General features: G+C 34.8%; 3 protein-coding genes across 4 annotated transcripts; 2 read left to right on the top strand and 1 right to left on the bottom strand.

Moving 5' to 3' along the window:
- Positions 1–28: 28 nt before the first annotated feature.
- LOC135142928 (eukaryotic peptide chain release factor subunit 1-like) lies at positions 29–2,583 on the bottom strand. The gene is made up of 11 exons (XM_064074739.1): positions 2,444–2,583; positions 2,190–2,336; positions 1,604–1,777; positions 1,446–1,553; positions 1,258–1,391; positions 1,071–1,194; positions 804–943; positions 653–752; positions 526–594; positions 324–467; positions 29–269 (listed from the first exon to the last, which is right to left on the bottom strand). The coding sequence occupies exons 1-11, from the start codon at positions 2,526–2,528 to the stop codon at positions 184–186; spliced, it is 1,311 nt and encodes a 436-aa protein (XP_063930809.1). The 5' UTR covers positions 2,529–2,583; the 3' UTR covers positions 29–183.
- Positions 2,584–4,395: 1,812 nt separating this feature from the next.
- On the top strand, positions 4,396–6,667 carry LOC135142959 (uncharacterized). Of its 2 annotated transcripts, XR_010282652.1 has the most exons (11): positions 4,396–4,583; positions 4,655–4,719; positions 4,843–4,914; positions 4,980–5,025; positions 5,088–5,169; positions 5,244–5,313; positions 5,551–5,639; positions 5,693–6,059; positions 6,116–6,217; positions 6,279–6,429; positions 6,615–6,667. XR_010282652.1 is itself a non-coding variant. In XM_064074777.1 (10 exons), exons 1-10 carry the CDS (start codon positions 4,483–4,485, stop codon positions 6,377–6,379), a joined length of 1,095 nt encoding a protein of 364 aa, XP_063930847.1. In that variant the 5' UTR covers positions 4,396–4,482; the 3' UTR covers positions 6,380–6,530. The 2 variants fall into 2 exon arrangements, 1 of the variants encoding a protein (XP_063930847.1); XM_064074777.1 differs by lacking the exon at positions 6,615–6,667 and having other exon boundaries at positions 6,279–6,530.
- Positions 6,668–13,018: 6,351 nt separating this feature from the next.
- Positions 13,019–16,775, top strand: LOC135142931 (serine/threonine-protein kinase tousled-like 2). The gene is made up of 20 exons (XM_064074741.1): positions 13,019–13,109; positions 13,162–13,272; positions 13,323–13,394; positions 13,480–13,521; positions 13,590–13,689; positions 14,071–14,182; positions 14,237–14,432; positions 14,487–14,612; positions 14,675–14,744; positions 14,815–14,942; positions 14,996–15,204; positions 15,253–15,358; positions 15,412–15,537; positions 15,595–15,760; positions 15,819–15,913; positions 15,971–16,061; positions 16,115–16,238; positions 16,293–16,350; positions 16,400–16,561; positions 16,622–16,775. The coding sequence occupies exons 2-20, from the start codon at positions 13,162–13,164 to the stop codon at positions 16,721–16,723; spliced, it is 2,196 nt and encodes a 731-aa protein (XP_063930811.1). The 5' UTR covers positions 13,019–13,109; the 3' UTR covers positions 16,724–16,775.
- Positions 16,776–18,787: the final 2,012 nt, after the last annotated feature.

Below are 18,787 nucleotides of genomic sequence, written 5' to 3'. Positions count from 1 at the left end.
TTTAAGCTTATTCAAACTGCAGTCGCTGATCAACGACCGCACGATGGCTGGAGAGTCGTATATTGACTTTTTAAGAGACATCGAAAAAAGAAAAGATGAGAAGTTAAAAACTACGAATTGACAACTTTTAAATAAATCTACTAAAATTTTTTATCCTATTTTTAAATCTATCCGAATGTCTAGCTACAAGTAGTCCTCATATTCAGCGAGTTCGTCAAATTCCTCAAGCGGATTCATCTCTTGTAAGTCCACTTTATACCGAAGAATCGCTGTCGCAAAAGTTACTTCCAGCAATGGAAACATGATACCACGAGGACGTATACCTCCCACTCCCCCGAATCCCTGGACAAACTGTGCACCTTCCTGCGATTTGTCCGTCACGATCTCCATGGAACCGCATGTCTCCTGGTAGTGGTCGGCGAACCACTCGACCAGCGGAATGCTCCGGACGACCTCCAGCATCTGGCCTACCTCAAACACACGACTTTCACGCAAACCCCCGTCCACCGCCGTCCGCCTGCAAACCTGTGTGCGGGTCTTTGAAGTTTTCGGTGTCCTTCTCTTGCTCGGGCGTCAAGTACAAGAATTGAATTTCTGCATCAAACAAAGTAATAAATAATATACAGTGTAAACAAAAAAAAAAAAGGCAAACCTTGTGTCTCCGGATTTTTCGCTTCCAGTCGGTTGATGGGAAGATTTTCCCACACAATCAACACATCCACTGCACCCGATTCCATGGAGGCCAGCGTGTCCTACAAAAAAAGCATAAGATAACTATGATGCGAAGAAACTCCTGTAGGGACCTTGTAACCGTAGCAGTACTTCCCCGTGTCCTGAGAGATCTCACTAAAATACCTCGAGATAAGTTTGACTTCTTCCATAAATTTTACTCCTGATAGCAATTCCGCGCAATTGTCGATGGCTTGATTAAACCCGTTTTCTCCTAAATTTTTTATAAATTATTATATACAATATTAACAAAAGTTTATAAAGAGTTTAGGAGTTTAATAACAGGTCGTATATAACTTATGTACGTAGCAGTATGCAATGCGGAAGTCAAAAAACATAACCTCCGTAGGAAACGTCCGTGACCTCGAGTATCTTTGACTTCAGTCGTGGATCAAGGAGATCGGACTGCGCAAGTTCATTTTTAAAACCAGCACTTCCCGCTATGATTAATCCAGCAACATTAGGCTGTGATAAAACACCACTAAATACAAACTACATATAAAGGTAGTGAAAAAACAAAACACAAACCACATCGTTGGTTATAAAAATCTGCTTTGAAGTCTCTGCAACTTTCCGAATATAGTTATGTCGCTTTTCCAAACGTAAACGGGCAAAGCGTAAAGCGGATTGTCCTCCTCTTCCATGCTTTTTGGGAAGATCCACTTGTAAAAAAACTTTAAATGGCTAAACTTAGTGTTAACTTTTAAGTCAAAAACCTGTAAACTTGTGCAAGATTTCTCTTGTGTTTCCGCACAAGGATCCGAAGAGACAACCGTTCCCATCCATAACCACAAATCCAAATTTATCGTCATCAATTAATAACTCTACAACCAATAATACATAGTAAATTAGCAAGAAAAAAATAACTAGTTACCGTTTAAGGCTTCTGTGTGAAAACGATTATCGCACATATACAAGGTAGTATTTATAGGCCTGAACGGCACGATGTCTATGTTCACTTTTTTCTCTTTGCCTTCCTCTGTTATAACTGTTCCACAGTAAACAACAAGCCCATTAGAGGGAACTTTACTAATTTGCTTTAACTTCCCTACAATTTAAGGAAATAAGTTTAGATTTAATTGTATTATAAAAATATTGAAAATAGAATACTAACTAGTTCGTGCAAAAATATAAATACCTACTTACTGGCTATAAAACATTAAATTCTTTCAATAAACACATAATTAACCCCTTTTAAAGTGGATTTGAAAAAAAAATTTTACAGGTATAAAACTCTCAACAACCTCAAAGTTATTCATTCTTAAGTACGCGAAGTTTAATTAAAAAAACAAAAAAATCCGTTAAGTTTAAGAGCTAGTAAACAGGTAATATTACGTTTTTTTACTAATAAAATGAATCTCTACAAAAATTTCTGCTTTATTTAGATTTATATAAATACTTAAATGAATTTTTATGTGTTTTAAGTTTAAAGTTTTACTAAAATATAGAAAATTCTTTACCTTGCGCTGAAGTAATAGCATTCAACACGGATAAACGGTTAACACGAGATTTTATATTGGAGGCTGTTCCATATTCTTCTTGTAGTTTTTGGACAATTCTAGACATCTGGTCCTTCGGTCTAATTATTAAAGAAATCATGCTTGTCCCTGATGTTACAAAGATATACTAAATGTATTGTTATATACAAAGAAGAGGAAGGGAAAAAAAACTTTTTACAAGTAAAAAGCAACTATTTATTTTTTTATATACTTACCATTCCCTCTGGCTGCTTCCAGCTGCTTGATTAACTTTTTTACTTTCCACATTTGAACTTTAAAGTCTGAATCACTAGTGGCCATTATATTTCGACTAATAAAACTACTAACTTCAAAAACTCAAAAAAAAAAGGTAGATTATATCACTAAACAATAAGAAATATTCGAGTTAAAGTGTTGATATTACCCCCAAAATAATTTTAAATACAAGCATACAAACAATTACAAAAACAATTTAAAATTTCCAGAGATAGTACTAAGCACACCACGTGTGTTAGTTTGGAAGGCTATCAGGCCGGAAATGTTGGAGAAGTTACTCATATAGCAATTTTAACTTAAAAATGATAACACGTAAACACAAATCTCGAAAATTTTCTGGATTTTTAGCGTCAATTAAAAAAAATTAAATAAATTTTATGTGTACTAAATGGTTTGTTTTAGTATACAGAAAATTATTATAACGTAGATCATAATACAACTATAATGTGAACACATATTTGCGAATTATACTGTAAGCTAAGCTTAGCTTACAATTTTTGGGCGAAGTAATGGTTTCCTTTGCTTTTTCACTTAGCTTGAAGTACTTAACAGCTAAAACTCAATAATCATATATGACACAATAATATATACATTAACTCTTATCTATACTTTTTTAAGAGTCTAATGTCTTCCATATAACTGTAAATTCAGTATATCGTAATGAATTTTTGGTGTACTGATATCCTATAGTGTCTAAATAGTACAATTTTTTCAGGGTACAGTATAACCCTATTCTACTCGAATTACTAAATTGTGGCGCCCACGGGAGTAACTATAGGGAAGCAGTTCATATAGTGATGCCCATGTACATGAAAAAATTCTTCTATTTTTCGTAAAACAACGTATTATTTTTTTTAACCATCTGTTTAATTGTAAAATCTTAAACAGCTAGAAATTAACTTTCATTTACATTATCAGTCGTTTCGCATTTTCTAAGGCAAGTACTGCAAAAAAATTTATAGGGCACTACCATCGCTTTTGCGGTTCTTCTAGCGTGTGACAAATCATATCGGGTGTCTTAGAGATGTGATGTATCGTTACATTAAAGTATGACCTACCTAGCTTCCAACTCATACTGAGTTTTTATAAATTTAAGTGCGCCTGCTTAACAACGACAAGGAACATTAGTTATTGTAAGAATGTCGGCTTTTTAAACAAGTAAAGAAAAGGGTTTTAAAAGAGGGAAAATAACACATCATTAACCATATAATGGCACTGATAACATCTTTCCTTGTTTAACATAGCTTAGTCGAATATTTTACACTTCACTTTCATTCATTTTAACAAAAAAACAAATGCTGACTATTCTTAAAGCATGGTCTTAATATCGAAGGGACAATGAAATACATTTTTTAACAAGCAAGCAGTGAAGAAAAAAAGAACAAAGAATAAAAGCGTTTAGCTTTTCTTTTTAATGACATACACTACTCTGTTTTGATTTTCCTATTAAAAATTTTTTTTTTGCGTAGTGTTTAATCCCTCCATGGCCCTGGTAGAGGGGGTTAAATTTGAAATAACTTGCTTTAAAGGTGAAATTCGCAAACTTGTGCATGTTGAACAGTCTTATAGAAAGAAAGAATTTTTGTAGAATTGCCTTCTTGTTTATCTTAATAAGACAAAAGTTTATTTATTCTTACATTGTTTCGTGCATGTGGAGAGTGTCTCCTACTTGGGCAAACAGATCATATACCGTGTAATATATCATATGAATGACACTAATTATATAGCTTATCTAAAGAAGACGGCCCCGTTTAATAACTGGAATATAAAATTCGGCAATACTAGATCCCTTAATATGTTAGATAGTGAGACCCCGCCCCAAAAAAGCGGGAGTTTATTTACTGAAGGTAACGAGGCCCTCATGTTAGTGCAAGTTTAAGTTTGCTTGGTTGCGCCTTGGGCTAGTGAAATTTAATCTGATATTTAGTGCGATTTACTTGTGCTACCATCGTATATCTTTAAAGACTTTATTAAGTGCTGAGGTACACACTTAAGGTATATGGAGATAAATTCGGAATTTGTTCATACTGGGGATAGTGCTTCCCTGTACAATTACACGCTCTCCCCGGGATGGACAAGAGAGGAAGTAGAAATTTTACGGTTTATATGTTTTAATTTATTTTTTGTATTAACATAAAAATCACCTTTAATAAGCCAACTTTTGTTTGTAGTTTTGCTCTTATGAAATATGGCGTGGGAAAATGGACAGAAATCTGTGAAAGCGGCTGTTTACCAGGTTATTTTCTTAACAAAGCCTCAATTAAAAATTTTTTAAATCTTAACTGTTGGTGTACTGGCTTAAAAGTTAATTTCTTTTTTTAAGTTTGTGCGTTTAACCACCGTTTCTACTAAACTAAAGGTAAGACACCTTCACAGTGTTCCATGCAAACACAACGTCTTCTGGGTCAACAGTCTATAGCCGAATTTATGGGTTCTTTATATCTTTTGCGGTTAAAAAAAAATTAAATTTTTTACACTCTGTCGTAATTTTGTTAGGCTTGCATCTTGATCCGGACGTTATTCGAAAGGAAAATAACTCCAAGTTTTCTTTTAATAATATTTTTAATTTACTGTTCTAATCCTCGTTTTTTTTTTGCCTTTAAGGATTGGTGTACTTCGAAAGAATGGCTGCATAATTAATTCGGGGAATAAATTAAGACCAGATGAAGTTAAAGCGTTGAAAAAAGTCCTTAATATAAATATTATTATTGTTTATTTGCAATAGTACACCTAACCTAAGAGTACAAATCTACATTATAGAAAAACAAGGAAGTTTACGGAATTCCTGTGGAGGTTTATTCTAACATTTCCTTGCCCCTTTACCGAACCGGTTTTAATTTTTTTTGCTTAAGTTAATAGTTTCTTTTTTGTACTTATTTTTGTTTTTCATCGCCTAAAATATTTAAATATTGATTAATTTTGTGTCGTTTTCTTTATACTCGTGTCAAGTGGATAAACTTAATAATTTCACTAGGGGGTACACTTGCTATCGTAGCTAATAAAAAAAGCATAGTAAATTAAACATAGCGCTTTTGACAGTAATGACTTGTTCTTCTGGAACTACTAGAAAGTAAAGATGGCGAGGTAGACGGCGTGACAAGTGCGGGTGACGATCATTCTAGCTGTACTCCTTTTACTTCCGATGATGACTCTGAGGTTCGCTCCTCTTCTCTTTACTTAGAATTACAAGTTAACTCCTTTTACTTTAGAGAGAAGAGAAAAATTTGCAGGAGTTGCTTGCTGCAAAATGTAACGGATGCAGTAAAGATCAACTGGACGTTAGTGAAAGGGAGCTGACACGAAAAATAGAACAGCAAACCGAAGAACTTTCCGTACTACGAAGCAAGAGGAGAGAGTTACTACAAGCAATCGGGGATATGGAGGAAAAACTTAAACAATTTAAAAACAATAGCAAAGAGGAAGCAGCAGTAGCGCGCTTATCACAAAAAGGAAACTCTAAGTGCACTGTCAAAGAAACAATTCAGCTATCCTACTTGCCAGAACATAATAGCTTGCAAGTTGGCGAAAGAGCTTTAAAAAAGAAAACAAAGGAAAGGTTTTGCAAAGAAAGCAAAGGTACCCGTCACCCTTTGCCGCTTTTCAGCCGCCGAAAGCCCTTGCTTCTCTTATAGGAAAGGGTATCTTTAATGACGACAACGCATACGATGCAGACGACGTGAGCAAATACCCGTGCGTCTGCCACGAGGCAATCAAACCCAACGACTACTGGCTAGGTATAGAGACTATTTCTTAACTCGTCGTTCACATACTTCCTTTGGCAACTTTCATTTGCAGCTTGTGACGGCTGCGACACTTGGTACCACGGCTCTTGTGTGGGTATTCAGGAGCAGGAGGCTGCCTCCTTGGAGTGGCTCTGCTCGAATTGCCATTTTTAGTCTTTTATCACAAAAAAATCTCGGCGACACACAGCAGGGAAAAAAAGGAGGTTAATGTTTTGGGTAGCCCCCCCCCTCCCCTCGGGAATACTTAATTTTTTATCTTTTATTACACCCGAAGAGTACGTATAATTACATATTAAATTTCACAAGTTAATCGCTTTTGCTTTTACTGAAACTTTCTGCATCGTTCTCACGCTTTTTTTACTTTTATCGGGTGATATCGTTTAATTAGATATTGCAAGAACAAATAGAAGTAGCTCGCATACATTGCGCCTGGAAAGTTTAGCGTTTTGGAACAGGAGTAGGAAATTTTTTTTTTGATATATACCTGCGGCTAGTAGGTTATATTTATGAACTTCACACTTGGTGCCATTTACTTTGTAAATAAAGACGCTTGCGCAGATTACAATCCCGAGAACCATCTGTGACACTTGAAACGATGTTATCCACAGGGGATTTAACCATCTAGGGACCTACAGTTGGTAAAGTGTTATTGTTTAATGTAGTTATTAAAAAGTGTGTTAAGGCAAATATAGCGAGTGAGGTACGAGTGATATAAATGCAGGCGGATATGTTTAATTTCTTAGACGGAAATACCTTCCTTAGCCCTGCTAAGAAATAGTAGAAGTACATAACAGCGTGCACAGAATAATTTACTGCAACGAAATAAAGTCCTGTCGACGCTCGAGTGGCCTTCGTAAAGAATAGTTTACATCTTAGTATATATTATAAAGATATAGAACGTTACATAGGCATGCCAGCAGTACAATAGGACTGTTACGTGGTGGTACCAATGCAGAAAAATTAAAGGCTTTTTTCGTAAAACGATGAATAGAGTGTCAAAAAGCTCTGGAATTTTTGAAAATACAAATAAAGTCGTCCACATTCCGGAAGGCCCTTGAAATATCAACCAAAGAAAAACACTTTAAATTGCTTTATTGGTTGCATACAATAAAAGAAATACCGCAGCCAAATGCCTCTTCGGCTTTGGTACAGACTGACCATTGATATCCATGAAGGTATATGTTATTTATAAGGTGTGGCAAGGTCCTCAAAGCTCCGCAAAAAGAAAAAAGTGATAAAGAAAGGTTCCAAAAGGCCAGAGAGTATCTGTGATCATCACAAATTTTGTAGTGTGTATAAAATGTATTAACGTTATACTACTTTAGATCAAAAGGTTTGTTTTTCTCCATAAACGAGCGGCCTAAATAAACTGCTAACAAATAGAATGTCGAAAGGTACACCACCGACAACATCGTCTCTTTACAGAAATCTGCGTAAAAAAATCCAACCCAGTTATTTTCTATTTACATAAGGTATATCAGCGTGCTTAAAAACTTAATTTTTTGGTACACCTAAAACCTGTTTGAAAAGGATAGAACTGAGCTAGATGCGGGTACGTTGAGTAAAGTTGGTCATATTTTATTGTATTATTACGCCAAACTATAGATAACGACATGCAAAGGTAAGATATTTTTTTACTGGGTATAAAAAATAGCAAAGTAGATCTATGTGTAAACAATTATAAATTTTTTAAAATTTTAAATTAGAATGATACGGCCTAAGTTATTCTAGCACACCAGTTTTCTACTTCTGAAGTTAAGTAACATAAGGGCCTAACGTGTTTGGAAACCTTAAAATTATAGCCGGTTTTATTTGACCGCGAAAGGTACTTATTACCAAATTTATTATATGAAAATTGGAAATTTTATAATTCTGATAGGTAAGAATGCAAGCCTTTTTGGGATTTTAGTGGTTTCAATACTACAAAAAATACGCTTAATTAGTTGTTTCTTCTTTTATTGGCCGAAAAGTTTTTTTTCGAACTGTTCGTCAGTTAAACTTTTTCGGGCTTCTAAACTTTGTCGATAACATAAACGCCGGCTACAGATCCCAAGTCCGCAAACCATTATAATATATTTGTTTTTAAATTGCAAAAGTTGCAGCTTTGAGTTAAAAAGTTAATCAGACCCCTAACAACCATTTTAAGGGTACAGTAAATGCTGTTTACCTATATAAAGTTTTAATATTAATCAATGTAATGTTACACCATGAAGGTGCTAGAGTGCAAAGTTAGTTACATTTTTGTACTCATTTCTTCTTTTGCTTAAGAACGATACTAGTCACTTAATTCTTTCTAATTTAATAATTTAAAAGTATATTTATACATATAAGAAACCATTATAAAACAATAAATAACAATACGATTATATGTGTTTAAACATTTATAATGTAATAATTCCTGTATATCTTTTTTAAAAGTCTTAATTATTTAAGATTGTGTTGTAACATAATAACATATCGTATATCTAAGGCAGTATTTCTTTTTATTTTGAAATTTTTTATAGTCTCTGATGCAAAGACAGCACTGTTAGCGTCCATAGGTTTATTCGTTGATAAATGTATAATAAAGATTACTTTTCGAATTACTAGTGGATGGTACTCTTGTTTTGAAAGTAACAACTCAAAGACATACTAGAATTTTTGCCACTTATTCCACAGGACTGTTTACCAACAACTTACCTACTCTTAGGTTGGAGAAGCGGGCGCACTATGCAGCTCTGTTTTAGTGGTTGCCAACGACCGTGAGATTCTCCCTGAAACAGGATATATTCGCTGGCGTCCCCGGCGGTATATGATACTAAATCGGAACAGGAAAAAAATATTCCCTTGAGAAAATCGAAATCAACTTTAAAAGTTTGCACCAATCTGGGGCTTGCCTTTGATGTTAACGAGTACAGCACCCAAAGGCGCCTCCATATCATAGAGGGTGATGACCTGAGCGAAGGTAAGCCAACATTTTGCACGCCAATTATTTAGCACTTCTAAATAGTGTACGTAGCCTATGGGCAGCTAAGTCACAGAAAACTTAAACCATTCCACACTAGCATGATTGCACACTACTTTCAAACATAGTTTTATCGCTCTTATAGTTCGATAAACAAACTAGTGGCGAATTAACTAGTTCAAAACACCTGTAGAAATAATTGTTCTTCAACAGTCCGCTCGATGCTCGTGCTTGCACCAGCATGTCTTTCCCGTTACTTCATTGCTTGTCTTTCTTGGTCATCCTTGGCTAGACTGTCATAGAACTACAGGCAAGGTAGGTTTTGTGTGTGCTACCTACAACTAGTATGTAAGATATTGAGCCTTCTAAATGAAACAAAAATCTCTAAGAGGCTCAGGAGGCCTATAATTATATACTAAATGACTCGAATAATTTTTATTCAGTGAATATAAGAAATTGATAGCTTCAAACTTACGAAACTTTTTTGAGGCAGTAACTCAACTGTGACTTTATTCGGGAAACAGATATCAAATTTTCTAATCTAATTTTCGAAGTTTCATGAAAACAAATTGCGAACTAGTGCGGATAGGGTCTTTATCATCTGCAGTATCTCTATAAGATTAAAACTCTGCTCTTTTGAATCCCTAAAATCCTAACCTCGATATTTCGGTCAGTAGCCTTATAATAACTCCCTGAGGTATTTATCTTCTGAGAGTTTATAGCATTTTTAAAATTTATATATTTTTCTTATTTGCGATAGTCAGTAAGCTCTTTAAATATATTTTAACACCGCGTGAAACTGACAGCATCTAAAATATTTAGTTTGTATTTAGTAAAGTTTTTTTTTTTCAACTAATAATAATAACGGCACTTTTTTTTTCATCAACACTGTTTTATGAGTTACCGAACTTATAAAAAGTTTTTCGCCGGAAGATTTACTTAGAGGGGAAAGAAATTCAGTTTCGGAAGCACTATTATCATTATCTTGAGTTTAAATAATATTACGAACACTATTACTATAAAAAATTATTGTGGTTATTAATATTTTTACAGACAGTGGCTTCGCAACTCTTAGTTTTATTTCTATATATTAATTTTTACGGGTATAAGTAGGGTTATCATATTATCGCTTACCATACAATTCATGTAATTTTGGAATCAATACTTTTCAGTAGTTCATTATCCCAATGATCCAAAGTTTTAGTATAGAATTTAAATAATAAAGTATTAATTCATTGTACTTACAGTAACACCAATAGGTTCTTTCTTCCTTTTAATATCATTTGGTGACGAATTTAGAAAGCTTAGCAATAATAAAATCGAAGTCCTTAACATTTGATGAATTTTCACTTAAGTTCAATTGTAAACTCGAAATAAAAAGATAGCTGCGAGAACTAATTATCATTTTCTTTTACACGGCATATAACGCTTAACTTTACTGGAAACTTAGCGCTTTATTTGTATTACCGGTCATCAAGAGGTGTGGTCACAAGTATGGGTTAAGTAAGCGACAAATAATTGCACACCTCTCGATATGTGTACACACTGCCTGCAAATTGTGTGATGTAAGTTATGTACATTTCAAATAAATAAGCGAGTAACCAATTAACTTAAAATGATTTTATGCGAGCGTGGAAATGTGTATACAATAGACTGGAAATACGTATCGCTCGAGAATTTGGAACATGGCATTGTAGTGCAAAGAAATTTAGTAAATGAGTTCTGATTCTACCCTTCCTTTTAAAAAAATTTATAATTTAGCAGCTCTATTCTAATCTTGAGGACTACAAGAAGCGATAGTTTATAAAATTATTAATAACAGTAGAGAATTGCTGTTTTAATATAAGCAGCTGTGTCTCAAGTTTATTTTGTGTTCTTAGTGTGTCTTTTTAGATACGAGACAGTACGTATCTTTGTAGCCTATCATTTCCACTGGCATACACCTAGTTAGTGGGCGCCCATTCAATCTTACGTTTAAGGTATAATTTTCTTGAGTTAACAAAATATTATGGACTACCCTATGTTGGTGGATGGATCCTAAAACAGCCGTTTAGTATCTGCGAGGTATTCACTTGTGTTAATATCTTCCGTTGCCTAGTTAATAAAATAAATCCTGGTTCAGCATGCCAACTCGCTTATAAATTGAAGTGGTACGACCTCGAGCGAGTAATTTTCACTTTTCATACACTATATAAAAAGAAACACTCTGTAAGGCATTTACTCAGCAAAATAAATGTCCCCTTAAATCCTCACAGTTTACAAAATATTATCAGTATAATTTCATGTGTTTTATTAACAAAGTAAAAATTTTTTGAAAGACGCAGGAAACTAAGTGCCTTAGTTTAAATTTAAACTTATCATAGTTACAGTGTAAAAACCTATAGCACACAACAGAATAGGAAATAACTGGTCTTATGCTATCGATAATGTAACGCAGTGTGGTTTTTAAGTGGCAGTAAAGTTGATTAGCGGCCTCTCCTATGGTGGGTTTGAGTTTAGTCGTAATTGTGATTGGTACTTTGTAAACATATATATTATAAATATATTTCATAGCCTCTTTTTTTAGTTGTGATTATAAATTCTTTTAATTTAGTTGCGTTTTTCCCCTTATTTCAAAAAGCTTCTTCTGCGTGACTGACCTTTATACAAAAGTTTACAAGGCCCACGAATATGTGCAAAAAAAAATTTTAAATATGACGCCGTAATATTGCTATAGTGATATCATATTGTATTTATTAATCTACTCTTATACATTCTTTTATGTAAAAAAAACGATTTTATGTGTACATTTTCTTTAACTTAAGTAGCAAAATAGATCAGACTGTGTTACAAAGTTCGTGATTTAAAATTTAAAAGGGCGAGATTAAAAACGTGGCCATCAAAGATCGAAAAAGAGTGTCGAGTCGGCGTGAACCGAACCCACGAGCTTGGGAGTGTGCCTCAATGCTCTTAACCGCTAAGCTACGAAGACAACCCTCCATCCCGGCTTGATAGTTTTACGTATTTAACATGTTAAAATTAAGCTTATAACAGTCACTAGGTTTCCTGTAGTAGATAAGTTTCATGGAAGCGTGTTCAGGTTGCGTGACCTTAATAATAAAATTCAATTCAAAGGGTTTCTGCCCGTGATAATTTAAGCCCTAATAGCAAAATTTTAAATTTCTTATTCATCTTGACCTGGGCTTCCTATGTTTCTTTACGCAAGATGTCATAATTCCCTGATGAGTAGTGGCTATTTATTGTATAAGCCCTTGTCGCAGTTAAAGAGACCCTTAAGGTTCTCACGTTGTTAAGCAAAAATGCTACGCAAAGAATTGTATATTCTGCATGGTTAGAAAAACAAGTAAAAAATAAAGTAGGTAACTTAAGAAGAGGGCTTGATTGTAAAAAAAAATTTAACACTTGAAACTTAAAATGTGTGAAATAGCGATAACAATAAATATACATAACAATATAGTGAATTAAATCTTTATATTTCTTTAGCGTTAAAAAATAAATATTCCAAAAAAAGGTAGTATTTTCAATGAACGTACTGTTCCAAATGTGCTAACCAAGAAGTACGGTTTACTTTATAGCTCAGTCATAATCCTTACGGACCTTTAAAGAAAATGTTAAAAGTAATTTTTAGATAAAGTAGAGTTATATTCGGGGGAGGGGTCGACAGTTAACCTCATGAAAATTAGTCAATGCTATTGTGATTATTACAATTTTGTATATTTTAAAGAAACGGCGATTATATTGTTCAACCCGTACTTTTCAAAAACAGTCAAAATTTTTAGTACAACATTACACTCTTTTACAACCAATAGTGTGGCTCGAACGAAAAAGTCAATATTGTTTTTTTAACCGCGCTTACTAGCCGAGCTAAACGTTAAGGTTCTCTAGTCTCAATGTGACTAAAGTTAGCTAGTATTTTGCGGTTCAACATAATGTTAAAAGGTTATTATTTATTTAAAATACTATTTTAAATTCTTCAATATTACAATTGTAGATGCTAGGCGAATCTTTAAAGGGAGAGAATGTGGTTAACCAAAAAGTTTTGGTTTATGTGAGTGATGAAGCGTTTAGTAGTGCACTTCAACCTGTCAATTGTCCTTTAGAGGTACCTTCCCGTATACAGAGAAGACAAATAAACTAATTAGAAATTTATAGTACTCGAATGGTCATAGCAACACTAGCGGGTGCAGTGCTAGCAGTTATGTCAGCGAAGAGGATTCTTTAGGGGTATGTTCATTTCTTTTTATTTTGAAATTAGTTATTATTATATCTTCCTAGAAAAATTCTAATAGCTCTTATAAACATATACTAGACCTCTTTGCCTCTATGTGAAGGAACCCATCTTTCTACGCCCGTATGTTTCTCTCTTGTGCTCTCTATAACTCAGTTAGTAGCTTTAAAAAACTTGTGTTACTGTATAAGGGCTTAGATAAAGAGAGGAGAAGAAGAAAAAGCACACCTGAACGCCATAGGAGTACTCTTCGGCGACCCGTTTGTAACAATGCTACCACTCCTACTTACTGTAATTTGCACAAGAAAACTTCATATCTCACTTCCCACACTCTACCACAGCATTTTCTTGCACTTTGAATATGCATCCTGTATAAGTACACTATATAGATAGTACTGACAAATCTTTTTTTGGTGATTATTATGTGAAGAACTTTAACTATTCTTTATAAAGACATTAAGCTTGCCTGGTAGCCGACCAGATATAGTTAGTCCTTATAATAATATATTGTTAGCTTAGCTATTTCAAATTATTTAATAATTTGTTCCTTTTACACTTAATTTTTAAGTTGGGTTCCTACTTTAACTAACATCTTAAACGTGCACTTTTGAAGTATATAGCTGCAACCAAGTTTTATACTGAATTTTTAATATATATATATATATTACATAGCCAGCTATACCCTTAAACGCTCTTCAACATATAAACGCTCCTCTCCATGTTCCAGGCACGATTCTTCCAAGAAGATCAAAGATTATTATAGAGACCATCAGCCATCTTTTAAGTTGTGCTTATTACTAATTGCTATAACGTATTATATTCCCCCTCCCCCTACAAGTTCTGAACAGGAGAATTTTCAGCCCATCCTGAATAACATTCTTCCAAATCAAGAGCTGCCAGCAACCCCAGCGCCCACTTATCGGTTTGAGTTTCCAACGACAACGGCATCTGCTTCGAGCTCCAAAGGGGACTGCCATCTACTAAGCAACAGCAAAGATAATCTGCACTCTTCGACATCTACCAGGAGGCGTAAGGTGGTGCTTTTGGGGGAGATGGCGCGGTAGACATCTATATATTATTTTGAAAAGAGCACAGTTAAGGCCAGCTGCCAGACCGACACCTCTTTTCGGATGCTGGATAACCAGGAAAGTTTAAAAGACCAACAGATCAAGGCGTTGGACGGACGTATTAAGCTGATAAGTCAAGAAAACGAAGTGTTATTCTTCCTTTCCTTTCTCTTATACACGAGTCTTAAATTTCTAATGAACACGCACAGCTTTTGAAACAGCAGAATGACACTTCTATAAAAAGCCAGGAAAGTCTAAAACGCTCTCTGGCTTTATTGAGTACTTTTTTGAATTTTATCCTCCTCCATTTTTCTGGGCCCGGAAAGACTTCCTAATACTCCGCTTATAGAAAAGTTCGTCTACAATTTCATTGTGGAGGATGCTAAAAAGAGGCGGAGAGTAGCCCGCTATAAATGCGACGAAAACTGCGTAAAGCTCGTTTCCTTAATCTACCGGCGCGAAGGGCACGCCCTCGTCGTATGTGATCTCCCATTTTTATATTCGCTTAATGCTCATTTACTTGCAATTAGGAACATTGGCAAAACGGGTCCTCCTTTAGAGAGCTGTATGTAAAGGAAGAGCGCTTGAAAACGCGAAAAGAAGAAATAGAGAAACTACGTAAAAACCTGAACAAAAGAAGACCAGTGAAAAAAGGAGTCTCCTTATCTCTTGAAGAAGATACGTCGAGCGAAGGAGTTTTCTCTAAACCGCAGTCTCTCTCGCCATTATCTTTGGAAGAGTAAGTTCTACATATTATAGTAATCAGACCTTGAACGATTAGTGGTAGATACAATCAACTCGATGAAGTACTAAAGTTGCGGGTGTTGCAGCATAAAAAAAAAGAGGCGGATTTATACTCTGAATTTGAGAAACTCGAGAAACTTAGAAACCTGGTAGGTTCAATAGCAACACGTGTACAACAGGCTAAGACGTTTCTATAAACCAGCACATACGCGAATACAAACGAATACAAGACGAAGAGCGGTCCTTTTACAACAACTTTCCGATATTGAACGGCCGCTACGTTCTTCTCGAACTGCTCGGAAGAGGTGGCTTCAGCGAGGTAATGAAGGTATGCCACACTCCTCCTAAGATGGGCTTTGTGCTGAACGGCGAACCCTCGCATTAGGGCTTTGACCTCGAAGAATCCCGGTACGTCGCTTGTAAAATTCACTCGCTTAACAATCAGTGGTCGGAAGAAAGGAAGGAGAACTATATTAAGCATGCCTGTAGGGAATATAATATCCACAAGGCTTTAGATCACACAAAGGTGGTCCGTCTCATAGACGTCTTCGGTGCGTTGTTTTCATTACTATAACCCTTTTCCTTTTGCTTTCCACGAAATTTCTACAGAAATCCATCACGATTCTTTTTGTACCGTGCTTGAATATTGCGAGGGCCACGACTTAGACTTTTACCTAAAGCAAAAGAAAATTCTTTCTGAGAGGGTTTGGCTTTTTATTCATAGCGGTTGTTCAGCTCGGCTAATGGTCACTATCAAAAAGGAAGCCAAGTCTATAGTTGTTCAGCTTTTTGATGCACTTCGTTATTTGAATGAGCTCGTTCCCCCAGTGATTCATTATGACCTAAAACCTGGTTTAACTTTTACCCGCATCTACACTTTATTGTTTCTATATCCCTCTCGATAGCAAACATTATGTACCACAAGAAACTGGTTAAAATAACAGACTTTGGGCTGTCAAAAGTAATGGAGACGACATCCACCTCCGTTACGGAAATGGAGCTCACGTCTCAGGGGACAGGGACTTACTGGTGACCTCCGGCAGCCCACTTGAATTCAGGAATAATAACTATTATTCCTTGTAGGTATTTACCGCCGGAAACCTTTCAAAGTGGCCCTTCGCCCCCCACAATTTCTTCAAAAGTACATTTTTATTAGTTTCTTATCCTTTCAGCAAGCGCTTACTTGGTAGGTCGACGTTTGGTCGGTCGGCATCATATTTTACCAATGTTTGTACGGAAAACGGCCCTTTGGGGATGGCCTTTCCCAGCAGTCCATATTGCAGCAACAGACAATACTGAACGCCAAGGAGGTAACGTTTCCTCCGAAGCCCTTCGTCACACAGGAAACAAAAGTACAACACTGTCATCCTCGCTAACATCTCTATTAGTTAATCCTAAGTGTTCTGCTTTAGGACTTTATTAAACAGTGTCTAGCGTATAATAAGGAAGAACGATTAGATGTGCTTTCGACCTGTAAGCTGCCTTACCTCTTCTCTTGCAAAACAGGGAAATAACCGAACGTGGCGTTTTTAAGCTTTTTCAAGCGTACGGAAAATTTAAAACACTATTTCACATATTAAAACTCGTTCTTATTATAGTACAGACAACTATTACAAGAGCACTTTGCATACTTTATTATACTTGGCACTGGAGCTTATATATTACTTTACTAAATGTGACCACTTAGTAATGTTTAAGTATTATTGGTCTAAAACGTTACATCTTGTTTATCATAAGCCGTATAATATAGCTTGCAATAAGTAGATAAATTTGCTGATTTGCACTTCTCAGTGACTACCAACTTATTTCCACTCTGCCTATAGAAATTTCTAGGTACCCTTTAGTAAAATAAGTAATGGGAAGGGCACGCAAAAGACGGCAGTTATTTGCAGATGACAGCCGCCGTTACTAATGCAATTTTACATACGAAACTTCTTAAACCGTTTAATCAAAACTACTTAAATATACCTCAGCAGCAGCTATTAACTAAGTACCACTCAAAACATACAAAATGCGTGCTTAAAAAGAATGTGGCCTTGTATGACTTGAAAGACAACGCTCGTCTTTTCCTATAATTCTTAGCCGAAAACTAGAAAAATATGGATATTTACAGAGTGAGATAGATGAATGCCTATCTCATAAAAATTATGATACAAGTATTGGTGTTTCTATTGCATAATACAGGGAAACCACCAAACATTCTTAACCAACCTTGAGAATGAATATAATCTAAAAAGAAGTTTGTAACAAATTGAGCTTTTATAAACGACTATTGAGCGAAATTGAACGATTAGGTTCAGTATTGAATATTAATACTAATATGAAATACACACCGCTATTATTATTGCTAAATACTATAATATCTCTTAGAGATACAAAGTGTACCTGATATACGCTACCTCATTACTAAGAAAATTGTGCACAACAATATTAACAAGTATAATACGTAAATTTATATCGGGATTGAGAGTTGTCATCGTAGCCCAGCAGTTTTATTACCTGCTAACCTCGCCTTATTAAATTCTAAAGGAAATACACCTATTCAAGGCAAAAAGAAGTTTTAGAATATCTATACAAAACGGGAAACATAAATTTAAATTTATTATATAAAGAAATTAGAGAATATAATGTACTAATTGGAGTTTTTTCACACGTATCTTGGGCAAATAGTTAAGACTTCCACATTAGCAAACAGAAATAAGGACTACTATATGTTATGTAAACCGGTACTCGCCTTAACCAGTTGCTGCCTAATAGGAGTGCGCCGTGCTATTCGCAAAAACGATGCTCCACATCTAATTTTCCAGCTAGCTACACCTTATAACGATTTCCAAATACGTGATGGTTAGAAGTTCTATTTACGAGTTATATTTTAAGGATCAAGTTGAATTTAGAAATTAAAAATATATAGCGAGTTGAAAGAATTAATTTTCCCTAGTAACTGATTTTGCGAAAATACACAATCTGTGTGACTTAAAATAATTCATAAACACTATGCGCTTGTAATTATTTTTAAACCTATTCCAGTAATAATTGGTTTACATCGACTTCGGAGTTTAAAAAGCTTGAGAAATTTTAAATGTATATAGCAATAGTAATTACGTTTATACTTTGAGCTTTAAAATTTCATTCCAGTTTCTGCAACTAATATCGTTGAGTGAGGTTACATTGTAATAAGGAAAATAATTATAAAAATAAAGGAAATCTTAGATAAGGAATTGTGGACAGGGTATTTATAATTTCGCTTATAAGTGTATTTCATTAGCATATATATATATATATATAAACTTTTCATAGTAAAGTTTCTAAAAAATTAAAAATATAATTATAAGGGCGAAATCTGGAAAGCATTTTATTAGTTAATGTTATAGTAAAACTGACACATATCATTTAATATGAAAAGGTAGGTCTGCCAACAAACTTATTTTGATATTTTTTAGGTACTGGCATGTTAAGTTCAACCTATGATGGCTTTAACGCTTAACCTTTTTGAGAGAGATTGGGAGAGGGAGGACACATGTTTTTTGTTCGAGTTTGGCCAGAAATGTTATTAGAAAGGTGGATACCGAAACTAAAGT

The sequence above is a fragment of the Zophobas morio genome, unplaced genomic scaffold (assembly GCF_036711695.1).
Source record: "Zophobas morio isolate AGI-343-1 ecotype UQ-CSIRO unplaced genomic scaffold, CSIRO_AGI_Zmor_V1 ptg000055l, whole genome shotgun sequence".
Lineage (NCBI taxonomy): Eukaryota > Metazoa > Arthropoda > Insecta > Coleoptera > Tenebrionidae > Zophobas > Zophobas morio.
Note: the sequence above shows the minus strand (reverse complement) of the source record. Positions and strands in the feature narration are given on the sequence as shown.

What these genes read in the sequence shown, in the direction of transcription:
- LOC135142959 (XM_064074777.1), top strand. Translation starts at nt 4,483, where the DNA reads ATGGAGATAAATTCGGAATTTGTTCATACTGGGGATAGTGCTTCCCTG. An exon ending in GTCTATAGCCGAATTTATGG is followed by an intron (nt 4,915 to 4,979) that starts GTTCTTTATATC and finishes TAATTTTGTTAG; the next exon opens with GCTTGCATCTTGATCCGGAC. An exon ending in CTTCCGATGATGACTCTGAG is followed by an intron (nt 5,640 to 5,692) that starts GTTCGCTCCTCT and finishes CTTTTACTTTAG; the next exon opens with AGAGAAGAGAAAAATTTGCA.
- LOC135142931 (XM_064074741.1), top strand. Translation starts at nt 13,162, where the DNA reads ATGCTAGGCGAATCTTTAAAGGGAGAGAATGTGGTTAACCAAAAAGTT. An exon ending in GCGAAGAGGATTCTTTAGGG is followed by an intron (nt 13,395 to 13,479) that starts GTATGTTCATTT and finishes AACATATACTAG; the next exon opens with ACCTCTTTGCCTCTATGTGA. An exon ending in TCATTATGACCTAAAACCTG is followed by an intron (nt 16,062 to 16,114) that starts GTTTAACTTTTA and finishes CCCTCTCGATAG; the next exon opens with CAAACATTATGTACCACAAG.
- LOC135142928 (XM_064074739.1), bottom strand. Translation starts at nt 2,528, where the DNA reads ATGGCCACTAGTGATTCAGACTTTAAAGTTCAAATGTGGAAAGTAAAA. An exon ending in GGAAGCAGCCAGAGGGAATG is followed by an intron (nt 2,337 to 2,443) that starts GTAAGTATATAA and finishes TTGTAACATCAG; the next exon opens with GGACAAGCATGATTTCTTTA. An exon ending in TGCTATTACTTCAGCGCAAG is followed by an intron (nt 1,778 to 2,189) that starts GTAAAGAATTTT and finishes CTTAAATTGTAG; the next exon opens with GGAAGTTAAAGCAAATTAGT.